Here is a 26,396-nt window from a genome sequence, read left to right on the forward strand (position 1 = left end):
CAAACGCCACAACTATGTTGCTCATCCCCAGGAGACTCAGTTCCTGCTGTGGCTTAACTCTTATCTGTGATCCTTGGCTCTTGCTTGGCTCTTATCTCTGATTTCATACAGCAGGTCAAATACCAGCAGGTTCCTAGCCACGTTCCTGCCTTTGAACCACAGTGCTGTCCTGAGAAGTACAGATAGGGACAACCATCAGCTCTTTTACCATGCTCCGCAGGTACATGACAGGAGTACGTCTGGCCAGGAGCAGGGCTGTCACTGGATCACCCCAGGAAGCCCATGTGTGCCATGTGCTGTGCCCGCACAGCAGAGGCAGGAGCAGGGCCCAAATGCAAATGGTGGAGGAATCACAAGGAATCACAACTCTAGCGCTTGACGCAGGGAGCTTGTGCCACTCCCTAACAGGGTTTTTAAGGCAAGAAAAGTGTGAAAGTAGGAGAATGAGTACAGCAGGACATGCTGGAGCTATACAGTGCTATGAGTTGGAATAGCAGAATTGCCCTTGGATCACAGTGCACAGATTTGAGTTTAGCAGTGGTTTATTATCTCACTAGAAGCATCTAATTCCCTGTAATAAAGATTGCATGTAGAGCACGACAAAGAGGAGACAAGTCTATTACAGCCCACAGCCAGGACTAATGCTTTTTTTCCCTCTTATTCTTAAGTAAGCAGGAATAGCTTTTCAATTTCAAAATAAAAACTATACAATTACAGTAATAACATAATGCTCCTGACTGTTTGGCAGCTGCATGTTGTAAAACTCAAAGCCACTGATCAGAAGCAAAAGCAGTAAGTAACAGCTTTACAGAAATGTTCTGGTGAGATGATTATGTCTATCAAAATACTTATATGGGGGAAAGCCTGATTACTGATTTCATGTCCCCTTCCCTCAAAAACCCTTGAAGCTTTTGCATCTTTTCCTAACAACAAATAAAGCAGCCTTTACTGGAGATGTAATTAAGACTAGATGAGCTGTGGAACAAGAGAGGATCCTGTTCAACTAGTTAGGCATCAGTTACAACAAAAAGGCAGAATCAGTCATATTTTTATGCTCTGTTATAAAAAATACTTCTCCATCAGTATTTCAATACAGTTAAAATTTAAAAACTCTCTACATTACTAATAAATTATAAACCCCAAATCTCCGACCATCTTGTAAGGAAGAAGGTAAGTAATTTAAACTTTTAGTTTACATAAATTCGCACAGAAATCTGTATTTAAACAAGTGCACTGAAAACAGATATGCCTTCTTTTCTTCTGATAGGTCTTATTTGAGTTATTATGTAACAGGAAAGCCATTATATTCTTTGCATGACCTTGAGAGTCTGCTAACAAGAAGTGGTCAATAGTCAAACCCCAGGAGAATGTTTCACCAGATAGACAATGTCAGAAGTGAGCATGAAGTACAGTTAAACACTTTCTAGCCTTATTACGGTAGACTTCAACATTCAATTTCAGCATATTTACTCCTGGGAAGAGATGAAGGTAATACATTTATACAGCAAATCATATGAGTGAAATTTGATGGGTTGATCGAATTTTTTCTGGAGCCTATTAAAATATAATTTATTTCAGAGGTAGTTTGCAAGGTAGTAGTGACATACGTGAGTGGAAACAATACTCCTTCGCTTGACTTTGGATAAAATTCTTAAATACTGTTGGTGCTGTCCCTGAACCTCACAGAGAATGCTTAATGGATAAGATGTTCTAATCAAAGCTGACAACAGTCAATTAAGTGTCAGAAGAACAATCTGATAAGTAGGTCTTCATGTCTATAGGCATTTCCTGATACGTCTCATCTGTCAATCTGAATGTTAAACATCTCTATCTTCGTCTCATTATTGACTGATTTATTAAAGAAGAATGCTTTCATCTCTTTTTGACTTTGGGGTTGTTCCAGAAAGAAAGGAAGGAAAATAGTAGGAACAACTCCTAATTTGGAATAATTCATGGGGAATCCTAATTATAATGAAGTCCTAATATTCCAGTTGAGCAGATGTATGGTTTGTTGATGGTACCACACAGCTGCCTTCACCACACCTTTTAAGAAATGGTAGATGCTCAGTTTAGAGGAGATCTGTTTCTTTAATAGGTGGAAGGATATCTGTGGACTCGCTGGCAGGCTGCTCTCTGCTTTCAGTGCTCCTTGCTAGTCATACAGAAGACAGCACCTCACTTGATGGATCTCTTCCCTTCTTGTCCTCACTCCTGTCAATATCAATCACATGGACAACGCCAGGCTTCAAGATCAGGTCGTCGGACTCTACATGGCTCCTGGTGTCATCCACTTCTATGTATTTCCCTTTGGATGGCTGGGCAGCTTTACTGAAGACATCTTTAAAACGGCGCTTGAGCTCCACATCTGGGCAATAGACATATTCATAAAGAGCACCAGCAAGGACTGCTCCTATTATTGGTCCCACCCAATAAACCTACAAAGAGAGGTGGAAAAAAACATTGGCATTAGGTTCCAGAGCAAATAAAGAAGCCAGAATCTCAGAGAAGAGCATGTCACTGCAGACTTCATTCAGAAAACTTCCCGGCCAATCATTTAAACCAACTCTGTTTTCCAGAAATGCTTGTTCACACAGTTCATTGGATTTCATGAACTGGGATAAAATCTGACATCATATCAGTTTACAAGGCAGAGAAGTCTACCCAAGGTTTCACATAAGGTGATGTGGAGCTTAGCAGTGAAGTGAATTCTCTAAATTGAGGCAGGAAATTGGTCAAAAGGCAGTCTCTTAGGCAGTTAATGGTATTAGTTCCATGCATTTTTCTTACCTCTCTGCTTCCTCTCAGTCTCCCATCTCTCACATGCATTTTGTCCACTTCAGAAATACTCTCTATTCACCTTGCATGTAATCATCTAAATCGCCTCACACCTTTTGGGTGCAGATCTTCCCTAAAAATTCCTCTCACACCAGCACTGAGGGAACCACCAGATCACGTACCATATGAAGCAGAGGAGAAGAGGGAACTATGATGACATATCAGTAAGGTAGGGATGTTGCTTCCTTGATGTCTGAGAAAGATTTCACTCTACATATCTGGTTAGCAACCTCCTGTAGTGGACAGGTTGAATAGCTTGTTGGGTTCTGCAACTTACTAACTATACCCAACAAAACTAAAGTTCAGGTTCTTCATCATCTTTAGTTGGATCAATCATATATACAACATTTCTTGAGAAAAAAAAGGCCACAGATCTTTGTGGGTTTGGGTATGACTTGTGAAATACTACTCTATAGTTATGTACAACATAGAGTTGCTCTGGCACAGTTTTTTTCTAGACTACTAAGAGTAAGGTGATTGAGAAGCAGCCCCATATCCTCAAAGCAAAATGGGTTTGTCAACTTCTGACCTCTTTCCAAGAAGCCTTCTCTAAATTTTCATTGTTTATTTACCAGCTGTAGATAACATACTTGTGCTGTTTGCAAGATGCCACACAAAATAAATACCAATGTAGAAAACTGATCTTTCTGCATTTTTACTCCAGAATGATTATAAAACTGTAAGGAAGCAATGCCTATCCTAGTACATACATACAAGCAGTTCTACTTCAATATTTCAGACTCACATTTCCAAAGAGTCCAAATTTGACTTTTGATCCAGAAGACTCCAACAGGCAGGCAGCTATCTTATTATCTGATCTGATAAACAAATACGACTGACACACACAACTTTGGAGGGTACCTATCTATTTTAGTATGACATGCAGCAGTTCTGTAATATTAGTAGGTGCAAAGGCCTCTCATACTAATGTCACTGCTTTGAAGGAGGAGAAAAAGGCCTGATTCCCAAATGACCAGCAGAGAAAGCTAAGCTTCTCCTAAAACTTTCAACATAGTAAATTTGTTTATTGTTTACAGCTTTAGTCACAAATTACAGGCTCCCTCAGAGTATGGATAATTAATCTTGTGAAAAACTACAGCAGATTTTTCATAGGAACAAGCCACTCACTGATAACTGGGTAAATCTGCCTCAATAGGATAACTCTTGGGAACAAAATTACACATGGTATCGTGTTTGCAGAATTGGAGCCTCAGGGCCTGAAAACAATGCTATTTCTGTTATTAGCTTCAGTGGGAGCAATGTGGGCTCCATACTTTAAAAATCAAGGAAATCCTTACATGTTCTGCAATACTCAGCTCCCACAGTTAGTACTAAAAGCATCCCTGGAAGTGCTTTCCCTATGTTTAATTAGGTGAGGCTGAGCTGTGATCCATCTCTCCCTATAAAATGTTCATAAGTTTAGTAGTGGGATGCTACAGAAACTGCAACACTCACGGTCTGTTTATTAAATTGTTTCCTGCACAAACACTCCTAGTTAAGCCAATCTGCTTTCTAATCAAAGCAGATAACATCTGGTCCAGCTCATAAAGACCAGGTTGCAACCCCTTCATCTCTCTCTGTGGGCATTTGATTTGGCAGGCTCTCCCTCTGGAACCAGATCACAGGGAGTCCCTGCTCTCATATTGTGTCTGCCCCAATTTGCCATAGAACCAGGTGAAACGCGAAGCCAACAGAATTACTTCCATAACTTCTCACCAGCATGACCTGAGAGTTTGCAATCTGCTTTGGAGGACTTTTTGTGTCTCGCAGTTCAATTCTTCCCATGTCACTGGATTGTTTTGTTGTTGTTTGTTTGTTTGCTTGTTTTGCTCTTTTGGTATGATTTTCTTCTACCCAAGTTACTCCCTCCACAAAATGGCCCCCAAGTAGCTAGATGCTATCTAGCATGCTGCCTACCACACTGCAGTCCTAGATGTGAACCAGGACTGTACTACAGAGTGTGGCAGGTCAGTACCTGTCTTCCCGGTGATGGTCTTGATGGGATGCGAAAAAAATTGAGTGCTTTATGAAAAAATGTGATGGATGTTTGCTGCTAAGAGGAAGGAAGTATGAAAACAGAGTTACCCATTGGTTTTCCCATTTTCCCATGATGACAGCAGGTCCAAATGAGCGAGCAGGGTTCATACTGGCACCAGTGTAATTGATCTAAAACAGGGACAAAATGTTGCATGTTATTAGAACCTCAAGGGTAGTCATTCAGTGTCTTTCAGTCCTTTTACTGTGGGAAAATCTGGTATTGCCTGGTGTCTAATCCTAACAATGGGTATTATTACTCTCCGGAGTCTTATTACAAAATTAACAAAGCTATCACATGAACAGGCAGAAAATCTCAGATCCAGCACCCTACCCAAGAAGATCCTCCTGCTGTTTTCAAACTTTTTTGACGTGGATCCATACAAAATATGAATAACATGTTTTAGGCCCCTCACTACAAGAAAGACATTGAGGTTCTGGAATTCATTCAGAGAAAGGCAACAAAGCTGTGAGGAGTCTGGAGCACAAATCTTATGGGGAACAGCTGAGGGAACTGGGATTGCTCAGTCTGGAGAAGAGGAGGCTCAGGGAGACCTTGTCACTTTCAACAACAGCCTGATAGGAAGTTGTAGTGCTGTTGGGGTTGAGCTCTTTTCCTAGGTAGCAGTGACAGGACAAGAGAGAATGGCCTCAAGGTGCCTCAGGGGAGGTTCAAATTGGATATTAGGAAACATTTCTTCTCCAAAAGAGTGGTGATGCATTGGAATGGGCTGCCGAGGGAGGTGGTGAAGTCACCGTTTATGGAGGTGTACCAGAAGCATTTAGATGATGTACTAAGGAACATGGTTTAGTGAGAAATACTGGTGGTAGGTGGCCAGTTGGATTGGATAATCTTGGAGGTCTTTTTCAACCTTGGTGATTCTAGGCTTTTATGATTCTATAATACAGCAGTTATATAGCTACAGCAGCTATAAAGTCTACAGAAGTTTCCATTTGCTTCTGAAGTAAGCATAAAGGGACAAAAGCTCTATTTTTCAAAAAGAAGGCATTAACTTACAGCAAATAAATGTCCAATTGCAACAGAAAATCCAATTGCTAAAGCTACTGAACCAGTGACATCACTTCGTTTTGAATCACAGCTGGCAAAAATAGTAAAAACCAGCTGGAATGTAATTATCAGCTCCACCAGGAGTCCATGGCCAGCGGAAAGATCCCCATGTACCTGGAGGAAGGAAACACAGGAGATGAAGCAAAGGTGATTTTGTAAATCAGAAAGACACCACCTACATTAATTACATTTCAGTGAATGGTATTTCAAAGTGGTACGCAGTGAAAGACAACAACAAACAAATAAAGGCACACATTCCCAACCCTCTCCTCCCCTTCCCTTTCTTTTTTTTTTTTTAATTTGAGAGCCATGGAAAATTACTGCTGGACTGACAACAGACAGCTTGCCAGTAACACCCAATGGGAACTTCAAAGTTAGACTGCAGAAGTATCCATTATTTTTACATGGGGATTTGCAAAGGCTGCACTTCCCCTTCACTGTTTTTTTTTTTTTTTTCTTGGGAGTGCTGTAATTTACTATTCAATTATAAATTCATTAATTAGCCCTGACTTAATTAATTTAAATTTCAATTAAAATTTAAGCAGTGTGCAGCTCAAGTGCATTTTTAATAAGTCCTGCAACAGGGCTAACTGATGGCATTTCTTATTAGTTTAGAACAAAGCTGAAATCTAAGCCACAATCTATTTCAAAAGTATGTCATTTTAAATTGATGTTTTTTCAATCCCCATCATAACAGCAGAGAATTAATTTCCCCTCCCCAGTCCATAAGAAAATGGCATTTCATGCATATATTATTTAAATTCTGCACGTAAATTAACATTACCTGCTGTCATCAGATTTAGGGAAGTTCTAGAAAAGCGTACTTCTATAAAAAGAATAGCTTAGATATAGTGTTGCATAAAGCCATCCCGGGGAGAGCTTAAAACCCTTTCTGGATGTTGTAAATAAACCAGCAAGCTCCTAAAACCTCTACTCGAGCTCTCTTTATTCTGTGTGATGCTGATTCTATGTTCTTAGGCTCTGAGTTACTCTACTGCACGCGCTGGAGCAGAAGTGATTACCGCAGTGACTCCCAGGCCTCCCACCACACTCGGTGGTGTGATGAGGTAGAGGATGCCAGCTCCCACGATGGCTCCCAGGCACTGGGCAAGAATGTAGAAGACCGACTTGGCGAGGCTGATCTTTCTTGTGCAGACCATGGCTACGGTCACAGCAGGGTTGATGTGGCCACCGCTGATGTGTCCAAAGCACTGCACCATGGTTGCAATGCTGAGTCCAAAGCAGAGAGAGATAAGGACCATGTCTACGGGCAGTGGCTTCTCTGATCCACCCCAGTTGATTGTAGAGCCAAGGCTGAGGAGGACAAAAATCAACATGGCCAAAAATTCTGCTGAAACGGCTTTCCAGAAGGGCTGAGTCCAGACTCCTTTGAATGCTACCATGATGCTCTCGCACTTGCACAGTCGTCCACACTTACTGGAAAGGAAAACAAATCTTCATCAGAAATCACCAAATAAGCCTAATTCTCTCCTGTAAGAGGGTTGTTATTTGGAAAGCTTGGAGGGGAGGCTCAAGGCAGAGTACCCTTGGAAGGGGGCAACACTGAACAGATTTGCTGTCAGAGCTGACTGCCTTTAAAACATTGTTGAAGCTCAACAGTTTGCAGGATGTGGGGTAATCAGTCATCCCCTGTGATAAGTCTGTCCCTGTTGCTTCGGTTCATGCAAAACAGACCCTTTATTTTTTCTTAAGTGTGAAAATAAATGTATTCTTCTATCCTAGCTGTCCTCTGTCTAACTAGGAGTCCTACCACTCCTAGCCCTAACACTTTCAATGGTCTGTTAAGCAGCATGCCCATTAAATTGGTGGTAACTTCTTTCTCTAATCAAATGTGAACTTTTCACAAGGCACGTGCAACAGTTCAGTGAAAAGCAACATTACAGAATCACAGAATGTCTTGGGTTGGAAGAGACCTTGAAATCTACCCAGTCCCACCCCGTGCCATGGGCAGGGCTGCCATCCAGCAGCTCAGCTGCTCAGGGCCCCATCCAACCTGGCCTAGAGTGCCTCCAGGATGGGGCACCACAGCTTCTCTGGGCTGCTGTGCCAGTATCTCACCACCCTCTAAGTAATGATTTTTTCCTGATATCTAATCTAAATCGTCTGTCATTTAGTTTAAAGCAGTTCCCCTGTTTCCTATCACTATCAGAAAAAAAAGTTGGTTCCCCTTCTGCTTGTAAGCTCCCTTCATGTACTGAAAACTGCAAGGAGGTCTCCCCAAAGCCTTCTCTTCTCCAAGCTAAACAAGCCCAAGTCATAGTCAAACAAGCCTAAACCCATACTGTAGTCAAAACCTATTTATTTTTACAATAGAGTAGTGATGGAAGGTTGCCTTGGGATCTATAAGAGAAAGTTTGTTTTTCTGAACACATACACAAACAAATATTTCAATTTGTACTTATACAAAGTGCAGTTTCTCCTTTCTGGACATAGGGTTAAGATTGAAACCAGCCAGGAGAATGGATGCAGTCCTAAATTTTGACTTTTACATGAACCATGCAGTCAATAAAATCTTTTCTGTTAGGCTAAGTGTGCAGAACAAGTAGTAGAACAGAACAACATTTTCTGCACATTTGTTGTGTATAATTGTGTGTGGCAAAGAAAGAAGTGTCTTGGATTTTTCACTGTCTGGAAATGCTATTTATTAGTCTGCACACCCTTCCTGATGAGTTACAGTCTTGCTAGATGCTCAGATACCTATGAAAGTGGGTCACCAAAGAAAAGTTATTTGTGGTATTAATAAATTAGGAGAATGAGCCAAAAGGGAAGCATTTTAATTAGTTTCTAAGGAATGCTAACAAGATTCTTCTTTAAAAACAAAAGCAAATAAAACCTCAAGCCCCTCCAAAAAACAAAAAAACAAACAAACCAACAAAACAAAACAACAACAACAACAACAAAAAACAACCAACAGAAAACAAAAGAAAGAATACTGCTGCTTTGGGAGCAGAATTTCAAGTGGAAGATGGGTGAATTTATGTTCAGTTATCTAAGGTAACCGAGCCGCAATGCATATTTAATACCACTTACATCAGGAAGAAGCATAAAATGCATGTCTAGTCATTTCAAGTTACAGCAAGAGGAATGGGCCATGAATTTCTTAACAGTTGTGGAAAATTAGGGAATAGCAATTTAACTCTGACTGGAGCAAATAATTTGTTTCCCTGCCTCATTTCTTATGCTAATTTACTGTGTGTTTTGGATAGGCCATTTGCATTCTATCTCAGTTCTTCGGACTCTCAGATGAGAACAAGAATTACATTACTTCCTGCAAATGGTTGTTGTAAAACACTTGTGAAGTGATCTGGCAGACTCAAAACTTTGAGCAGGATTTGTTTCACTCAAGGAGAATAGAAACCAGTATGTCAAAAGTGAAAAAAATCAATACCCAAATCTGATTTTGTGTTAAGACAAACTGAAATAGTTTTTGTAAGATCTTATATTAACAGTCAGTTAATGACCAGCTATCAAGATCCAACTGTTTGTTCAAAGAGGCTCCAAATGAAGCCATAGCTATTCTTACTCTCTTGCTACATCTTCACCAACGATTCAGTTCAGTGACCTGAGTAGGTCACAGGAGCAGTAACTGTACTGAGAAGAGCTCAGTGTCCCAGAACACGTCCCAGATGAACAGATCGTGTAGGGATGAGTCATATTCTGAACCCGTGAAAATAAACCTGGGTGCTCACTGGATGAACATCACTGGAAGCAGCACTCATCTTCACACCTATCTTCATTGAGATGCAACATTAGTTTTCCCAGCTCTAGCTTACACCTACTTTTGTGAGGTACAAAACACAAGCCCCAATATTATATTCCAGACTTGATGTTTGGACTAGATGATCTTAGCAGTCTGTTCCAACTTAAATGATTTTATCACTTCTGCAAAATTTACTACTGCTGAAGACACAAGGAGGGCACCAGATGTATTTGGAACATGGGAGAGAGGGATATGGGGACTCATGACTTTGTCCCAGCGTGCTTGACCACCACTTTCTGTACACAGACAACTGCAGATGTGCCCAGCCAGGCACCCATGACGGAGAGCAAACCTCATGCTGCTGCACCAACTGAGATCACATGCCATCCATTCAGCCAATGTCAGTTACAGCCCTCAAAATGCAAAAATGCTACATGCATTTTTGTATGTAACTCAAGCAGAAAAGTTTGTTCATCAACATAAATGAAGTTTATACTTATCCGAAATAGCATACTGCATGGAAAACAAACAAACAAACAAAACATCCCAAATGGTAGAACTCTACTGCTAGTCATACTTTGATAGTTAATGACCTAAACACCTATTTTAATGCTGTTTTTTTTCCTCTGAAGCAGCCTGCTTTTCTATGATATTAACACCCAATGAAACACCCAGCTGTCACAGCAGAAGTTTTCTTTCAAGCTGCACAACTTTATTCCCCACAACAAATCTAGCTCCCTCCCAACCACTCACATAAAAAAGGTTAATACAAGCTTAATAATACAAGCTTAATATCACTTCTCTCTCTCTCTCTCTTTTTTTTTTTTTTTTTTTTGTCTTGGAGTCCAGGTTCTCACTTAAATCCAAAGGCTCACAGCAACTTAGATATCAATATCGTCTCCAACGCCCACTGTCCCATCTGCACACAGTTAACTTCAAGGCTTGAGATGGGAAACAGAAATGACTGACAGGTCTGAAGCTGCTAAGAGACATCCCAGCATCTAAGATTTGCCACCAAAGTTGCAAAGCAGTTTTTGGAGAAGTTGCTGCTTGTGGTTGCCTTCCACAAATACAAAATATAACAGAAAAACAGAGCGGCGCTTTCAGGTTACGGTCACACATTCATTTCACGTGGCCACACTTGGAGCTCTCTGCTCTAGAATCACACAGCAGACAGTGTGTGATGGGACACGGGGTGGGTGCCACAGCTCAAGTTGCCGTCATGGTCTAAAGAGTCTGGGGTATGGAGCAGCCTTATTCTGGGCTCACGCATTGTCTGCAGTGACTGTTACGGCTCTGAAGCCGTAACAATATAAATAATAACAAAGGCTTCCCAGCAAATCCCAAACGGCACTTTTAATATTCTTTCTTCCCGGCTGATGACACTTCAGAGGGCAGAGGCACAGCCCCGCACTGCACGGCAGCCGTGTGCGTGCGGCAGCTGTACGCGCAGGCATCTCAGACGGACGCTGGGCACCCTTTGGCACACCGTCTCATTTTCCGTTACGATGTGAGCGAGCGGCTGAGAAGGGTACCCGCGGCAGGTGGGAGGGGAAGGCAGGGAAGCCCAGCACCACCGCTTTCTGCGGGACCGGAGCTCCGCACACGCACCTCACTTTAAGACCGCAAGCAGAGAATCAAACTTTTCGGGCGCGGAACGGAGACGCTCTGCGAGCCCTCCGTCCCCCCTCTGCGCACCCACGGGCGACAGAAACGTATCGCCTTCGTGCTGCCGGGCAAACCCTGCGAGCCACCGCACCCCGAGCTCCCCGCTCCCCGGGAGTCACCTTCTCCCCCGAGCCGGGCCACCCCTCATTCTTTCTCTCCCTCCCTCCTTCCGCGGAGCGCACTCACCCGCGGCGCGGCGCGGCCGCCCGGTCGCTCATGCCTGTCCGGCAGCGCGGAGCCGCGGCAGCGCGGGCGCGGAGCAGCGGCGCTCACCGGGTGGGCGCGGGGTGGGCGCGGGGCGCGGGGGGGGGGGCGCGGCTCCCGAGCGGGCGGCTGCCGAGCGGCGGGCCCCTACCTGCTGCTGCGGGAGGGCGGAGGGCGCTTGAGACGCTGCCGCCGGAGCCGCGGGTCATTTGCGATCATGTGAATATGCAGATTGGTGCGGGGGGTTCGAAGCTGCTGGCGAAAAGAGGGAGCCGGGGCCGAAGGGAAACCGCCGAGATCCCGAAGTGGGGGCTGCGCGGCATGGGGAAAAGCTCAAAGAGCGCTCTGCTTCTTCCAGCTGAGCGCTGGGCTCACGGAAATAAAGTGTAAGGCACTCTGCAAGCGGGGAACTTCGTCCATCTCTCGTACCTATTGGTACCTCACCAGCAACACTATATGTTGCATAACGTAGTGTTCAGCTTGTTCCCCTTTGCAGCGTTCAGCAAAGTTTTGCCTACTGTGGGAAATTAATGTAGGCCACTGTAAAGAACTGATGAAACTATGCTGTGGTGCTGCCCCATTGGGTTCTATGGATTTAGTATTTTTCCTATACAATCATTTGAGTTAGAAGGGACCCTTAAAGATCTTGTCCAACTCCCCTGCAGTGAACAGGGACATCTGCAGCTCAGTCAGGCTGCTCAGAGCCCCATCCAGCCTGACCTTGAGTTTCTCCAAGGACAGGACTTTAACCACCTCTGGGCAACCTGTTCCAGTGCCTCACCACCTTCATTGTAAAAAAGTTCTTCCATTTATCCAATCTAAATCTCCCTTCTTCTAGTTTGAAACCATTTCCCATTGTCCTACCACAGCAGACTCTGCTAAAATTCCTGTCCTCTTCCTTCTTATATAGCCCCTCTTTAGATACTGAAAGCCTACTCTCAGGTCTCCCTTCTCTTCTCCAGGCTGAACAGCCCCAACGCTCTCAGTCTTCTGAGAGTTCTGGTAGGAGAGGTGTTCCATCCCTTGCATCATTTTTGTGGCCCTCCTCTGGGTGCAATCCAACAGATCTGTGTCTCTCTCATGCTCAAAACCCCACATCTGGATGCAGTCTCATCAGCATAGAGCAGAGGTGCAGGATCACCTCCCTCACCCCGTTGGCCATGCTTCTTTTGAGGCAGCCCAGGTTAGTATTTGCTTTCTGGGCTGCGAGGGCACACTGCTAGCTCATGTCCAGCTTACCATGCATCAGTACCCCCAAGCCCTTTTCAGCAAGGCCGTGAACCATCCTTACATCTCCCAGCTTGCAATTATAGTGGAGGTTGCCAGGACCCAGGTGCAAGACCTTGCACTTCTCACCTTGAGAGAAACCCAATGAATCTACTAAACAAAAATCTGATGAAAAGACAGCCCTTTAGGCAGTAAGACTGAAGCAGAGTCACCAAAGTTCCAGGCAGGATTATTTTGTTAGAGAGTGTGTAGAAACTGACACTTGTAGGAGGCAGGCATGAACATGGAACAAATTATCTAGAATTTTTTTTTATTTTTTTTTTCCTAGGTGGTTTTGACCTTTGGATGCAGCAAAACAATCGGTGCATAACTTATATGGAAAATGCTATATGGAAAATATTTTAAAGGATACGTTGTCCAAATGTTAAACCAGTATAAAACATGCACAGAGAACCTACCACACACCCATGTGGCAACAGAAACAACCAAAGTGTATTGTGGCAATCAGGCAGCCTGTTCTGTGCATGCTGTGCTGGGTGATCTTTCTGAGCATTAGTAGAGAGTACAAGAGATGGAGAACTACTTAGGGCACAGAAACCATGGAAAATCATGGAAAACCTTCCGTAGATTCTGTTGGGATTTTGTAGGTAGTACTTCACAACAGTAAAGAGCAAGTGTAAGTATAATACTATCAATTCAGGATGCTGTAAACAAATTTGCACACAAGGCAATAAAGGAGTAATGCCCGTGTGTTAATTGCTTACTAATTGGAGTTAATGGTACGTACAAGGTGATCATAAAGTACAGTTGTGGATGTTCCTCTCATGTTTGCCTGCTCTTCCCTTCTTTAAAGCATGGTCATATGGATACCAAAAGATATCCCAACGTTATGACAGAAGAAAAACAGCTGGCTGGATGCTTGGCATTCTTGTTTTCAATCTTTGCTTCATTTGCTTATGTCTCAATCTCAGGAAGAGAGGAAATCAAGAGGGAATCACCAGCGCACAACCCCACTCCTTCACTGGCTGCATTCGGTCTCTCAGCTTTTGCCCTTCACAACCCATTACTGTGATTCCAGAAACTCCAAATCGTAAAAATGACCTACAGGTACAAAAGTCCACTTACAATTCATATACTCACAGACTAAGTTTTGACAGAAGGGCTGTGGGAGGAGCTCCCCACAGTGTAAGGACATCAGTCAGGAAGTTCCTCTGTGTGTTCTCTTTTCCACCCCTATTGTTTTTTCCCCCTCTCCCAGCCATTACTGTACAAGAAGCCACCTTCAGTGCTCTGTTTCACACACCTGTGGGTTCCCTTGCTTGAATGGGAGGTCTTTCTTCACCTGCATTTGATAAAGACAGCCTGATCTGATGGAAGTAGCTCTGCCCACTGCAGGTGCTTGCAACTGGGTGGCCTTTGAGGTCTCCTCCAACCCAAGCCATTCTGTGATTCTGTGATTATTTCAGCCTTTTGCACCACAGCTGCTTCTGCCCAATACATCATTTTTTCTTTTACTTCAAAAGGTGCACACAGAGATCTCCATTTTCTCCTCAGTTGTGGAGCTGGTTGTCTCAAATCAGGACAGAGGCTGCTTTCACAGCTTTGCCCTGGCAACACACGTGTTTGTTGGCACCTTGCAGACTCAGCTCCCATTTGGTTGTTCACAAACAACACTCTCTTAGTAAAACAAATAATTGCTTTTCCTTTCCTTGCAGATAGCACATATCTGCTCTTTGTGGTCTGCAGAGCAGATCAGTGCCACGCGGTGAAGTAGGAACACGAACACCTTCTGTCACTGCTGCCATTCTCATTGCAACAGAGCTTCTGGTGATCAGGCTGCAGCCACAGAAACAGACAAAGGCAATGCTTTAGGCACAAACCTGGAGCAAATCTTGCTGTGCCAACCCTGATTAAACAGACAGGCTGCTCCACTGAGAGCATAGGAGGCAATAAAGCCATCCTTTGAGGTGGCACTGAAGCACAGAGAAAAGCAAAACCAGTTTGGGGGTGAATTGGTCATTCTTGGGATTTGGGACCACATTAATTCTCTGTTATGAAACCTGACTTAATTCATTTTGGACCTCTGCTCAAGGACAAGATGTTCCTCCTGCTGCTGTGCTTGACACAGTTAAGGAAATACCTTATAAAAGAACATATATGAAAAATGTAAAAGTGGTGTTAATGCTCCATGCCTGTCTAAGGGGGTGAATATGCAGCACAATCTCACCATGCCTCTGCTTCTCCTTCACTGAACAGCACAGCCAACTTCCTACACTTGTTTTTAGGGCATCATGAATTAAAGATCTCCCTAGGATAGTAAGCCATGGTGAGAAGATGCTGCAACACGTAAGGCACATCCACCTTCTGCACAAGGACTTCTCAGACAGCTGAAGCGTGCTGGGTCTGGGGTTTCAGTTTGATCTGTTATGGAAGAGAGGGCACTCTGCCAAAGTTGGATAGGAATGTACTAACAGCTAATTCCAGCTAACATAATGCAAGGGAGAGAGGCAGAAAATCTTACAGGACTGGATTCTGAACTGCAGTGGGAAGAGTCCCACCACTCTACAGTAAGTTGTATGAAGAGCCATGGGGCAATGCTGTCAGATCTGCCTTGTGGTCTGGTCAGCTAGAGCTGAGACAGAGAAAAAAATACCAAAACAAAAACTAGATGAAATAATTTAGAAGCACTGAGTGTTTTCTCAGTGGCCGTAGTCTTTTTCCACTTTTACTCAGAGGACAAGGGCTGCTGTCTCTAAGCTGCCACTATTAAGATCTTCAGCTTGCCCTCTATTCTGTCAGCACCTCCTCAGGCTTTCAGTTTCCAAAATTAATGAGATTTACTGGCCATATTCTCTTCCCCCACCTTCTCTGAGTGTTCCTGCCCTTTCCAATGGGTTGTGCAACCCAAGATTCCTTTGGCTACAGAGGGAGACCAGAGACTACTCAGTTCTATACCAGCCCTACAACAACACTGGGCAGCAGTGAAAGGTAACCGCAGCCAATCTTAGGAGAACCTCCAGAAGAATTTTCATAAGTACCCGAAGTGATGGAGGGATTTGGCTTCTGTTTTCGTGGTGGCACGGACTCCTGGGAGACCAAATTCCTTTGACCTTCCTTGGCTGCTGTCAACAAGAGACCTTGAAAGCAGGCTGCAAGCCTTTCAGAAATGATTGGCGCTTGCAGAAACTCTCTGACTTTCTGTACTGCCTGGCTGAGAGTTTCGTTCTGTTGCCACTAATGAACCACCCACCTTTCACCAGCTTATGGTTTATAAGTTTGGGCTAATCTTTGCGTACTAAAAGGATCTTACATAAAACACCACTTACTGAAATGTGATCTTTGCATATTTCTGAAGTTTCAGTTTTCCTTCAGTGTAATCTTGTTACTTAGGTCATTCATTTTGTCACGCCCTGGTATCAGCCTGGTCCAGATTTGTCTGTGGGGCTGTGTTCTCCTGACATTTAGAGCAAGAATTCCTTGGGAAATCAGTCAAGAGATTTGACATTGCTTCTGGCCTGGCTCCAGAGGGTTTAGTTTTACTCTCCCCCTCTATTTATTGTGGAATCTGTCTGTCCAAAGGCTGTACATTGAGTCCTATGCTGAAGAAGGAGAACTGCAAGGGACAAAATGGCCATTCACTCGGGATCCATTCAGGCTGCTCATAATGGTTTTACAAGAATTTGTGCACTTGGATGACTGCTGAGTTTCCTTAGTCCTGCTCCATTGCCTTCCTCATGAGACAATTTGGACTGACTGCTTTTTCTTTGCTCTTCCCCCCAGCCCAATAGACAGCAATTACAGCTGGAAAAGCAAAACTGTGATCCAGGTAGCATGGGAACAACCTGGAGGCTTTTTGTCTTTAGAAATAGTTTAATTTCATCATGGCATGGACAAGCCCCTTGCCAAGAATATGTGAAAATAAAAGCCCTTTTTCTCCTCTCCTATCACAAACTGTTGCAAAAAGCTGCATCGATGGCAGATGCAGAACCAGGGACTGACTGGAGGGGAAGATCAGGAAGGAGCCCCAGGCACTTTATGAAATCAGCAATGGGGGAAGCATCCCAACAAAGAGAACTAAAGTGGGGAGAAGGATCTGTCTAACTTTGATAGGTAAGACACTGATATTTGATTGAGCTCTCACGGATTTTTATCAGCACAGAAAAAGAAGTATTCCACATTGTATATCCCACTGGTGTATGTTCTTTAACAGGCAGCTGTGCTTTCCTAAGTGATCACAGCTGCTCTCCTTAGCAGCTCCTCACCTCCAAATGCTCAGCTTCTTTCCTCTGCACCACTGGGACCTTTGGTCCCCTTCAGAAATGGAGCCCACATCTTTTTCTCTGTGCACCTATTATCTTCAATAATTTTTGATTCTATCATCTGTTGACTCATGACAGTGGTGAAGTACTTTGTGTATTCAGCTTTTTTTTTCCACCTAGAGTTAAAAATGAAGATTACTACTTAAAAAAAAAGTTACACCTAACCAGAAGACCTATATCAAAAAGATTGTATCATAAAGACCTGTATCATAAAGACTTTTTATGACACCTAATCCCAATGTTTGTGCTGCAAGAAGTGCTCTCAAGCATGAACTTGGTTTCCAGGAGAGAAGTTTGCTTGCCAACAGCAGAGGATGTCTTATCTGAAGGTACATTTTGTTGTGGTTCTTATATTAGTTCCGCCTCTACCTAATGATGCTGCAACTGAAAGGCTGTATTCACGATGCTCAAAGAATCATGGACTATAAGACTGGATTACAACATAACATTTTCTAGTTAACTTACAGACTTTTCATATCATTACACATTTCATTGTTTCAATAATTTATGTTTGGTTAAATATGTTTTACAAGAAGTGTCTTTGCTTAATTTAAAAACTCACAGGACAGAAAATCCACCCATTCTTTGGTAGTTTATTCACCAGAATAATCATTTTCATCACCAGAAATGGTCTTTCTAAAATGAGTTTGTGTGAAGCTTGTTATGCTGTTCTCTCCCAGATTAAAAAGCCTCTTCTACTTTGTTCCCATGACAATACTTATATAATGCAAGTAACTCATCTCTTCATCATCCTTTTGATAAGCTAAATAGGCTGAGCTTTCAAAGTCTCTCACCCTAAAGAAATTCTTTTCAGGTCTTGTTTTTGCCTTCACCACTTTTCCAACATGCTTTTAAAAGTACTTTTTTAATACTGAACTCCAGCAGGCATATCCTGAAGTGTGCCTTGCAGCACACTTAGGAATTTTTCTAGCTAGTCTTACCACAGCACCGCACTGAGGAAGCATTCTTCCTTACCCCTCCTCAAGGCACCTCAGTCCTTCTCAGGACATAGCATCCATTCTGTAGATAAGGCTTGTTTCACTCTCAGAAATGAAATTTTGTATTTCCTGGTATTAGAAAACATCTTGTCGAGACAAGGAACACACTGGAGAACAATCTACTCCACTCTGCTTGGCCATCCTTTTCTCAGCCTACTAATTAAGGCATGTTCAAACTATATTGGCAATTATTCTATATTTACCTTCAGATTTACTTCCTGAGGAACCCTCAGAAGTACACAAGGCCCTACAGCAATCTTTCAGATCCCAGCCAACAGCTACCATTACCAGTCCATTAAGTACTTTCAGAGATCTGTTACCCATGTGTTCACCCATTTAATGCTCCATGGCTAATGTTTGGCAGTAATGTTTTAAACAAATGTCTCTTAGTATTGTGGTAAAGCCTCTGGAAACACATAAACAGTGTTCAGTGCAGCAACCACTGTCAACCATTGTGTAATTTCAAAACTGAAGTCTGTCCTGTGTTGGCTTTTCTGGGAGGCAAGACTGAGTCTCAATGGCATTAGATAGTTGACGTGTGCTCCAATGCTAGGAATTTGTCCATTGTCCAAACTATCTGCCATATGTAATGTAATGATAACATAAAACATACATATAGCTTCATATCCCAGTACTTATACATATGTACTACACATACGTACCACACATACATACAGCTTCATACTCCAGTATTGAAAAGAGTGTAGCAACAGGAGGGGGAATGACAGTTTATGTGGGTGGATAGTGATAGGACAAGGGGGAATTATTTTAAACTATGACAGGAAAGGTTTAGGTTAAATATCAGGAGGAAGTTTTTCACACAGAGGGTGGTGACACACTGGAACAGGTTGCCTAAGGAGGTTATGGATGCCCCATCCTTGGAGGCATTCAAGGCCATGCTGGATGTGGCTCTGGGCAGCCTGGTCTGCTGGTTGGTGACCCTGCACATAGCAGGGGGCTTAAAACTAGGTGGTCTTTGAGGTCCTTTTCAATCCAGGCCATTCTATGATTCTATGATTCTGATATTCACAGGATCTATATACTCACTGGAATTACATGCCATGAATGGGTTTATGCAGCATACCCTGAAAAAGACAATTTTGCTTCAGATCATTCTGGCTGTCTTTGTAGATTACAACAGTAACTGTCTTCTTAATACTAAGTATTTTATATATTCTTTTCCTTCCCTCTCAACACTTCAAATATCTTCTAAAAGCTACCCTCTGGGCCAAGTGATGTTGATCTTTCCTCTATGCAAAGGTTCTTCATTTACTGAACAAAGTAAGAAACAGGTCTGACCATGAATATTTAGAAGTTCAAGTTTTGTCCATAAGCTTCTGAAGAAAATCTGACAGCATGTTTTTCTTGAAATCCTTTGTAGAACATTAGTTTCATTTCTGACAGTTTCATATGTTTACAGCTTGAAAAAAGAAAGGAGGTGAATCCTACTAACTTTGTGATAAGATGCTGCATTTTTATTAGACTAATAGAAAGGTTTTAAAAATCAGGAATGGCAACAGGAGTTATTCGATCTCTTTTATGATGGAAGCTGTACAGCTTTTGAAGATTCTTGTGTTAGGTTTGATTACCAAACCTAATACTTCTTGCTGCTCCCTTAAGCTTTACTGATATCAGTTTAGAGACTCGAAATGGATGGATGGATGGATGAATGGATGCATGGATGGATGGATGGATGCATGGATGGATGGATGAATGGATGGCCAACATATGAAAATTGATCACTTAACAATATTCTGCCTTCAGCTGCTGAATTGCAGTGAATGTGCTCTGGAAGCTCATGCAGCCATAAGAAACTGTCCTTTGAGACCCGTATCTCTACTCCAGTATTTGCGTGTTTCCTGGTGGGGGGAGAGTGGTGGATGGGTGGATGTAGTCTACAAAAGCTGGATTAAATCAAGCACAAGGGGGCTTGTATTTCTTTGAAAGAAATTCATGTTTCCTTCTAAGCAACATTTTCCAGTGTAACCTTCACTACCACCTTCTGTGGGCACCCAAGAAGGACAAGCTGCTCTTTTGCAAAGCTAACTGAGGAAAAAAAGCAGTGAGCTGTGAGAATAGTTAAAAAAAATATCAAAATACATTTTTTTTCCAGTAGACTTTGGGGATAATAAATATTTTGTTGACTTGTTTGCAGACATTAATACAGAGCAACTAGTCTGACACAGGTCCGCAAGGTTTACTTATCTAGAATCATCAGTCTTCTCTTTTCCTGCATCCATACTTTGAGTAGCCTTTATAGCCCTGCTACAAACTGTTTACAGTGGACTTGGGTGAGTTTTGAGGAGACAGTTGTTTTGGTGAAGCCATCTATTGTATTAAATCAGTGTTAAAAAGGATGCAGATATGGTTAATCCTACCTCTTCAAGGATACACACCAAAAACTTCAGTTAAAAATAGATACACTTTTATAAGAATGCATTCAGAGAAAGGGAAATTTCCCGTTTATGGTTTCATGTGTCCCTTTTTATTTAAGCTTAACATCTCCAATACCCATCAGATTTTCAGTTTCACCATGCTTAACTGACCTGAGCAGATTGTTCTTCCAGCATCACAGCAGAACCAACATGCCAGTGAAAGGGATTCTTTTCAGCTACACGCTTCATCAGCACTGGCATTGGTGAGACTTCTGTGCTGTACTTTCTAGGGGTGAAAAGGGGACAGACAGCCATACATCCCATTCCTCAGTTCTGCAGGCCGGAGTTTGCAGAACGGACTCTTGGAACATGGCTTTAGACTTTTTCACTGAGCAAATTTGGGAAAAAAAGGCACAAGAGGAACTTCCACACAGTCTCACCATGCAATTTTTGCTGTCCAGTTTCTGAAAATTGTAATTTATCCTTAAAAGTTTCGGCTCATCCTGATCCTGACTGCATTGTCTCAAAGTACTGATAGTGTCACTGTCAAATTATAGATGACTCAGTTTCCAACACTGTGAAGAGTTAGAAAATGCATGTAGCCCACAGCCAAGAAAACTCTTCTATCTCTTATTCAAGTGAGGATGCTGAAATGGAAAAATACCAGGTCTTAGAGGGGGGAATAATCACTTGAGTTATACGTGAGTGTTATTAGTTGGAAAAAATGAAGAACTTATACTGAAAACATACTGAAAGTAAGGCAATAGGGATCATAGTGTAGCCCAAATATCAAGCAGTTAGAAAATTCCATTAGAAAATGTGAGAGATTTCTTCAGTGATAGCAAGGAATTTGTAGACAGGAGACCGTTCTAAATAGATAATAAATAAAATAGAGATATGTCCCCACTTGTCCTTTGTGTATGGCAGATACTGAAAGTCCTTGACCATGTCAGAAGTTTGGGCATATCACTGGTTTCCTTGGATTTTGTGATGAGGCCAGAAAGAAGGAAAAAAAAAAAAAAAAGAAAGAAGGGGAAAAAAAAAGAGCCTGGGAAACCCTCTAATTGTGCAGTCTCAGTGGTTTTGTTACTGCTCCAAAATAAGGGGTCAGGGCATAATAGCACTAGAAAAGCTTGGTTACTGTAGATTTTACATAACGAGTTCCCAGCTTCTCTCACTTCTCCCATTCAGTGTGTGCCCAGTTTTGCAACCAAGACAGAACAGAGAACAGATTTCAGCCATAAAGATGTCAGCAGGAGAGCTTGTTTTCCTTTGGTAAATTGCAATAAATTAAAGAAATGCCTGAGAGCTTGCAGGAGGAGAAAAAAAAATAGGGGGAAAAAAAAAAAAAGAAAAACTGAAAACACTAAAAAGAATATTTCGGAATGTCCTGACTTTTTCCCCTTTCTTTTCCACAGCTTACTCTGAAAGGTATGGCTTTGGCAAAGCAGCCTCTACTGCTACCTAGTAGCAACACCTTCATTAGAAGCCTCTGTGTGCACAAGTGGTGCAGGACCATGGACCTATCATGGACACTTATCTGAAGGCAGCCACAAAGATTCAGGAAGAAACATAAGAGCACCTGCTGGCAGCATGGCTGAGACGCAACAGTTATGTCCAACCTCAGATCTGTGCTTGCGTTTCATGGTGATTTCTGGAAATGCCACTCTCCCTTGGAACTAAGCTTTTGCTGCGCTGCAGTCTTAGGGTACTTTCATCAGAGATACAGTAGTACAGCAGCAATTCCTTACTGTGCACTGACACCTCCAGCCACAGTTAACATCTCCCCTTTTCATTAGAGGCTTTTCTTCTGTCCCTTTACTTTGTCTCTTTTTTTGAAACAATAGCAGAAAAGGTGACAGCTGCTTGGAGTGCATTATAGCTAGTAACTCCATAACGCTCCTGAAAGCAGAGATGTGGATACTACTGTCTAATTCCCCTCCTCCCAAGTACCCCACCAAACGACCTCTCCCCAGAATCCGACCCATAGGTAAGAATCAGGTGCAGTTGCACTCACTATGCCTACATAGCATACAATACTGTTGCACATGCAGCACTACTGTGATCCTTTCCTGCTACAGTTTGAGATGAGAATAGAGTTAATTAAGTTCTTAAGGACATGGGCTAGTGGGCAGGGTGGTGATGGGCTGACAATTGAACTGGATGTTCCTAAAGATCTTTTCCAATCTTAATGATTTTATGATTCTATGATTCTGACAGCACATCCTGAGCCAATAGATGAGAACTATTTTTCAGTAGAGAGCGTATCTCCTAGCACAGACTTAAGATTGTTTGGGTCAAATACAGGACTTAAGTTGAGTAGCTTCCACTACCATCAGTGAGCAGCGTTTGACTAAATGTTCATGTACATATTTGAACATTTATTAAAAAACACACATGCATAAATACACGTATGCATGCAAGTTTGTCGGAAGGGAAGTTTTTAGTTGCAGAACTCAGCTCTCTGAACATAGTGTTCCTCAGATGAATGATAACTCGTTCATTCACTAATATTCTACTCATATACATTTGGTTTTTCACCCAGAGGGTGGTGACACACTGGAACAGAGTGCCCAGGGAGGTTGTGGATGCCCCATCCCTGCAGGCATTCAAGGCCAGGCTGGATGTGGCTCTGGGCAGCCTGGTCTAGTGGCTGGTGACCCTGCACAGAGCAGGGGGCTTAAAACTAGGTGGTCTTTGAAGTCCTTTTCAACCCAGGCCATTCTACGATTCTATGATTTACAGTCCACCAAGTGCTCTATGAGATGCCTGGAGAAAAAAATAAATGCTTAGCTCCTACCCATGATTTATCAGAACGTTGTTTCTTGAATACAAATTATATGGGATGCTTCAAATTTGGAAGTCTTGGGAAATGAGCAGTATCAAGAGGTTCTGAGGAAACTTTGCTTTCTGGAAGGAATTTGAGAAAGTAGGAGGAATTTCTACATGAAAAGGCCAAAAGAACTACGTGTGCACAGATGGTGACTGACAGTACCATACTCTCAGGCAGGCTGATTAGTGCAGCCTCAGTGCCACGATAACATAGATGTGCTGGGCTGGAGCTGGCTGACACTTGACAGCTGAGAGAGAATCAGCAATTGGTTGCACCTGTTTGTGCTGACATACTTAAGAAGGCAGGAAATTGTGAGAAGGCAGAGTAAAGGAAACAATAATTATATATACAAACATATATGTATGCATATATATATATATAAGTGATGATAGTTTTTTCTTTGTCTCTTTAGTAAGGAAAGGAGGCTGTTTCTTCTCCATCAGGTTTCTTAATTGCATCTCTATCTAAAGACAAATATACATACTCTGTACCAATGCAGTCTCCATTTTATCAGTAGCTCCCATACAGCTATCAAGAAACTGGCTGTTAGTGGGAGCTACATCCTGAGAGCTGGGAAAGCAGGGATTATCTCAAGGATTGCCAGGACCTCAGGAGGAGCAGAGTAATGCACCAGGTGATGCAGCTCTGCCGTCTTAGAGAAGGCAGGGGTTTGCCTTCATGGGTGGAATCCATTAATGTCACTTAAATCTCCCTCCTGCTTCTGCAGAGTGTGCAAGTTAATAATCATTTTATTTAGAGCTGTGGCACCAAAGCTGGGCTCGGAATATAATACGAAGACAAGATTCTCAGCCTGTCTCTGTCTGCTCTCATCTGTACAAAGGAACCGGAGGGGCACTCTCCCCAGGTCAGACAACCTGGCACTGGTTTTATGCTGAGGCAATGCCTGGGCAGGCTTGACAGATGCACAGTGTTTTGAAACAGAGCATGCATTCTTAAGGCTGCCAACTGCACAGAACAGAGCTGAATGGTGCAGTTTTTGGCTGGAACAAAACTGGGAAGTCCCTGGCTTCTTCCATTCAATTGGAAATAAAATATAAAAAAAGGGCATGAACATCCTATGAGATAAGTTCCATACTAAGACCTTACTTCAAAACACAGCTATTTATGCGCAGAGTACAAAGCCTTTAGCAGAAAGCCATGTGTTGTAATTACCATCCTTTACAGGCTAATTTTGCCAATGGGGAAACTGAGGCAGAGAGCAGGACATGTTGCTCAACAAGCACGTGAAGTTACAAAGCTTAGAGAGAATCCAGGTGTCTGAAGTCCACACCTGACATTGTAGATATAAGCAGAGCTACATCTGAGCTATCTATCCCTGCAATTAGCTACAGAGCAAAGAGCTTAGCCATTCTCTCCTCAATCGGATACATTTATGAACACCTAATTTCACTGAAAACATTCTCAATAAACTAAATAGAAAATCATATGATCATAGATTCATTAAGGTTGGAAAAGACCTCTAAAATCACATAGTCCAACCATCAGTCCACACCCACTCTGCCCACTAACCCACGTCCCTCACTGCCACATCCACACAGTTTGTGAACACCTCCAGTGATGATGACTGTACCACCTCCCTGGGCAGCCTGTGCCACTGCCTCACCGCTATTTGTGAGAAGAAATTTCTTCTAATACCCAACCTGAACCTCCCCTGGAGCAACTTCAGGCCATTACCTCTCATTCTATTGCTGTTACCTGGAAGAAGAGGCCAACCACTATCTCGCTACCACCTCCTTTCAGATAACTGTAGAGAGCGACAAGGTCTCCACCTGAGCTTCCTGTTCCCCAGACCAACATTTCAGATGGCAGATCAGTTGCATGTATCCATGGCTATGGGCAGCTTTCCTTTGCTAAGTCAGTTACATTTCCTATTACTAAGCATCCCTACCCCTGTCTCTGGACTATAAATGAATTTATAGATACAGGACAAGTACATCTGTATTTTTTATGAAGTGTAACAGTTTATGGCTTGATTTCAGACATCAGGTTCCAAAGCCAGATACATTTAGTTCTGAAAGCATCACAGCAGGTTACATGGCTGATAAACTAGTTTTAACATAACAGTTAAAAATACTTATCTGATGCATTGCTAGCCTGAAGGCATGTACAACAAAGACTTTTTTTATATAACCCACATACACAATACGGAGCTCTATTAAAATATTTTCCTCTCAGACTTCTGAAAAGTGTCATATTGTAATTTTCATTTAAATTTAAACTACATTTAAAATTAAAGTGGTGATCTCCAATGACCCATCACTGAGATAGACCAGCCTGAGGCAAGAGTAGCTCCAATAATTTCAGCCTTTTGGGGGAGCTGCACCAGAGGACATTTCAGGGGGCTGTGCCGCATTTGATTGCACTGTGTCTGCACACCTCTGACTGCCACTTAGCAACAGTTCAGCTTTGGAAGAGGCAGGAATGATGGCTCTGCAAGCCAAATCCTACATGGAGAGATGCAGTTACCTTATTTGGGCAAAAATAGCAAGAAAAGAAGAAGGTGCATCTATAAAATCTAGTTTATTTTCATATCAATACTGATTCACTCAAGAAGAAAAGCAAATATGGAATGTTATCTTCCCAAAATTTTTTCTTCAAATGGAAAGCACAATGGTGATGTTCAGAACAGACCAAACAGCCAATGGAGTGCTCTCCTCCTCCTTGAGCCCTGCCACAGACTCACTCTGATGGCTTTACAGGACACAGCTTATCCTTACAACTGATCTGCATTATAGAAGATCTTTGAGACCTTCCAATGAAGAGATGTTAGTAACTAAAAAGCATTTAGTATAATCGAGTCCCATAAAACAAGTTCTTTACTGTATATGCAATTGCACTGAATGTTGTGGAGTGTAATCTCATTCTGCTTTTGCATACATTCTTTTTCCGAGTAAAACATTTGTGCATAGTACTGGAGATGGGATTTTATGTAGTTACAATGGATGACCTTCAGCTTTTGTTTTTTGCCTCACTCTCTCACAAAATATAAGCTAAGCTACAACTCATTCTCACACTTTGACCTTTTAAAATTTACTTTTAAAAATAGAGGTTATCTTTTATGCTGCAAATTATGCCTTCATCTTGTATAATCC

At 42.4% G+C, this 26,396-nt stretch overlaps 1 protein-coding gene across 2 annotated transcripts; it reads right to left on the minus strand.

Annotated features, from left to right (window-relative positions):
* Positions 1-1,935: 1,935 nt before the first annotated feature.
* AQP4 (aquaporin 4) lies at positions 1,936-11,892 on the minus strand. 2 transcript variants are annotated; one of them, XM_090137497.1, is made up of 5 exons: positions 11,683-11,892; positions 6,961-7,375; positions 5,888-6,052; positions 4,921-5,001; positions 1,936-2,435 (listed from the first exon to the last, which is right to left on the minus strand). In XM_090137497.1, the coding sequence occupies exons 1-5, from the start codon at positions 11,748-11,750 to the stop codon at positions 2,157-2,159; spliced, it is 1,008 nt and encodes a 335-aa protein (XP_089993623.1). In that variant the 5' UTR covers positions 11,751-11,892; the 3' UTR covers positions 1,936-2,156. The 2 variants fall into 2 exon arrangements, with proteins under 2 accessions (XP_089993623.1, XP_089993624.1); XM_090137498.1 differs by lacking the exon at positions 11,683-11,892 and adding an exon at positions 11,514-11,632.
* Between the last annotated feature and the right edge of the window lie 14,504 nt (positions 11,893-26,396).

Source organism: Phasianus colchicus, chromosome 3 (genome assembly GCF_987193195.1).
Source record: "Phasianus colchicus chromosome 3, bPhaCol1.hap1.1, whole genome shotgun sequence".
NCBI lineage: Eukaryota > Metazoa > Chordata > Aves > Galliformes > Phasianidae > Phasianus > Phasianus colchicus.

Bases quoted from the DNA above. Each gene is read 5' to 3' on its own strand.
- AQP4 (XM_090137497.1), bottom strand. From the start codon at position 11,750: ATGATCGCAAATGACCCGCGGCTCCGGCGGCAGCGTCTCAAGCGCCCT. The intron at 7,376-11,682 runs GTAGGGGCCCGC...TTTCCTTTCCAG, and splicing joins CCGCCCTCCCGCAGCAGCAG to TAAGTGTGGACGACTGTGCA. The intron at 6,053-6,960 runs GTAATCACTTCT...TCCTTCCTCCAG, and splicing joins GAGGCCTGGGAGTCACTGCG to GTACATGGGGATCTTTCCGC.